At 35.1% G+C, this 902-nt stretch overlaps 2 protein-coding genes across 2 annotated transcripts in view; both read right to left on the reverse strand.

The window, feature by feature from the left end:
- Positions 1-654, reverse strand: part of LOC106873170 (O-acetyl-ADP-ribose deacetylase) — an 8,338-nt gene extending 7,684 nt beyond the window's left edge. The window contains exon 1 of the mRNA XM_052972693.1: positions 634-654. Coding sequence (XP_052828653.1) covers positions 634-639 — 6 coding nt within the window. The 5' untranslated portion in view covers positions 640-654. The remainder of the gene's footprint in view (positions 1-633) is intronic.
- LOC106873171 (probable E3 ubiquitin-protein ligase DTX3) overlaps positions 1-902 on the reverse strand; it is a 486,006-nt gene that overhangs the window by 18,768 nt on the left and 466,336 nt on the right. The gene's annotated exons all lie outside the window — the stretch shown is intronic.

Raw genomic sequence — 902 nt, forward strand, 5'->3', positions numbered from 1 at the left:
AGCATTTTCACTTTGAAAAAAAACTTGTTTCAAGTAACGACATCAGTCGCGACATCTTTGTTTTATAATAGCAAGGCCTCGTCGAGTAAATTGACCGTTTCTTGTTATGGTGATTGATCGAGCCAACTGTTTGAACTAACCTACAATAAATGTTTCTTTAAATATTTTAAAACTTAAATCTCGGGACTTATGGGGGAAACGAGGTAAAAAGACAAATGATGTTTATATAATTCACTAGGCCAGTCTTCGTAAGGAAGAGTAAACACAGTTAAGTGAACTACTTTCTAGTGCACTACTACAACATATTTTATCGAACTTAGAGGTATGAATAACTGTTCAGTTCTGGTGGTGACATAATGTCAATGAATGGTAACGTGTTGATCCTGAGTTCTACTTCAGCATGTTTTGATATGAACACACGAAAATATATTTGCAGATAACAACGCATAAACAGACCTATGATTAAATGCGATTCAGCATCGTTAGAGCGTCGGAAAAATTTCTTGACAGTATCTGCCTCCGACCCATTACATTCTGAGTTCAAATCCCACCGAGGTCAAGTTTGCTTTTCATCCTTTCAGGATCTATAAAACAAGTACCCATTGAGTACTGTGGTGAATGTAATCGACTTACCCCCATCTCCTGAGATTGCTGGCTTTCTGCCAAAATTTGAAATCATCATTATTTCAGGAAGTTGGATTGCTAACCAATGTGTCATTCTTTTTTGTAAACATGAGTATTAATTTAAGAGAGATTTGGCTACTATTTCTAGCTGATCGATCGATAGAGCTGCTCGCAACAACGTTTTCTTATTTAACAAGTCTTTAAAAAATAACTAAACTTCACTTTTAACTTGAAGGTGTTGACAAGACAAAAATAAAATTGATGAAACAAAGAGAAAA

The sequence above is a fragment of the Octopus bimaculoides genome, chromosome 14, assembly GCF_001194135.2.
Source record: "Octopus bimaculoides isolate UCB-OBI-ISO-001 chromosome 14, ASM119413v2, whole genome shotgun sequence".
Lineage (NCBI taxonomy): Eukaryota > Metazoa > Mollusca > Cephalopoda > Octopoda > Octopodidae > Octopus > Octopus bimaculoides.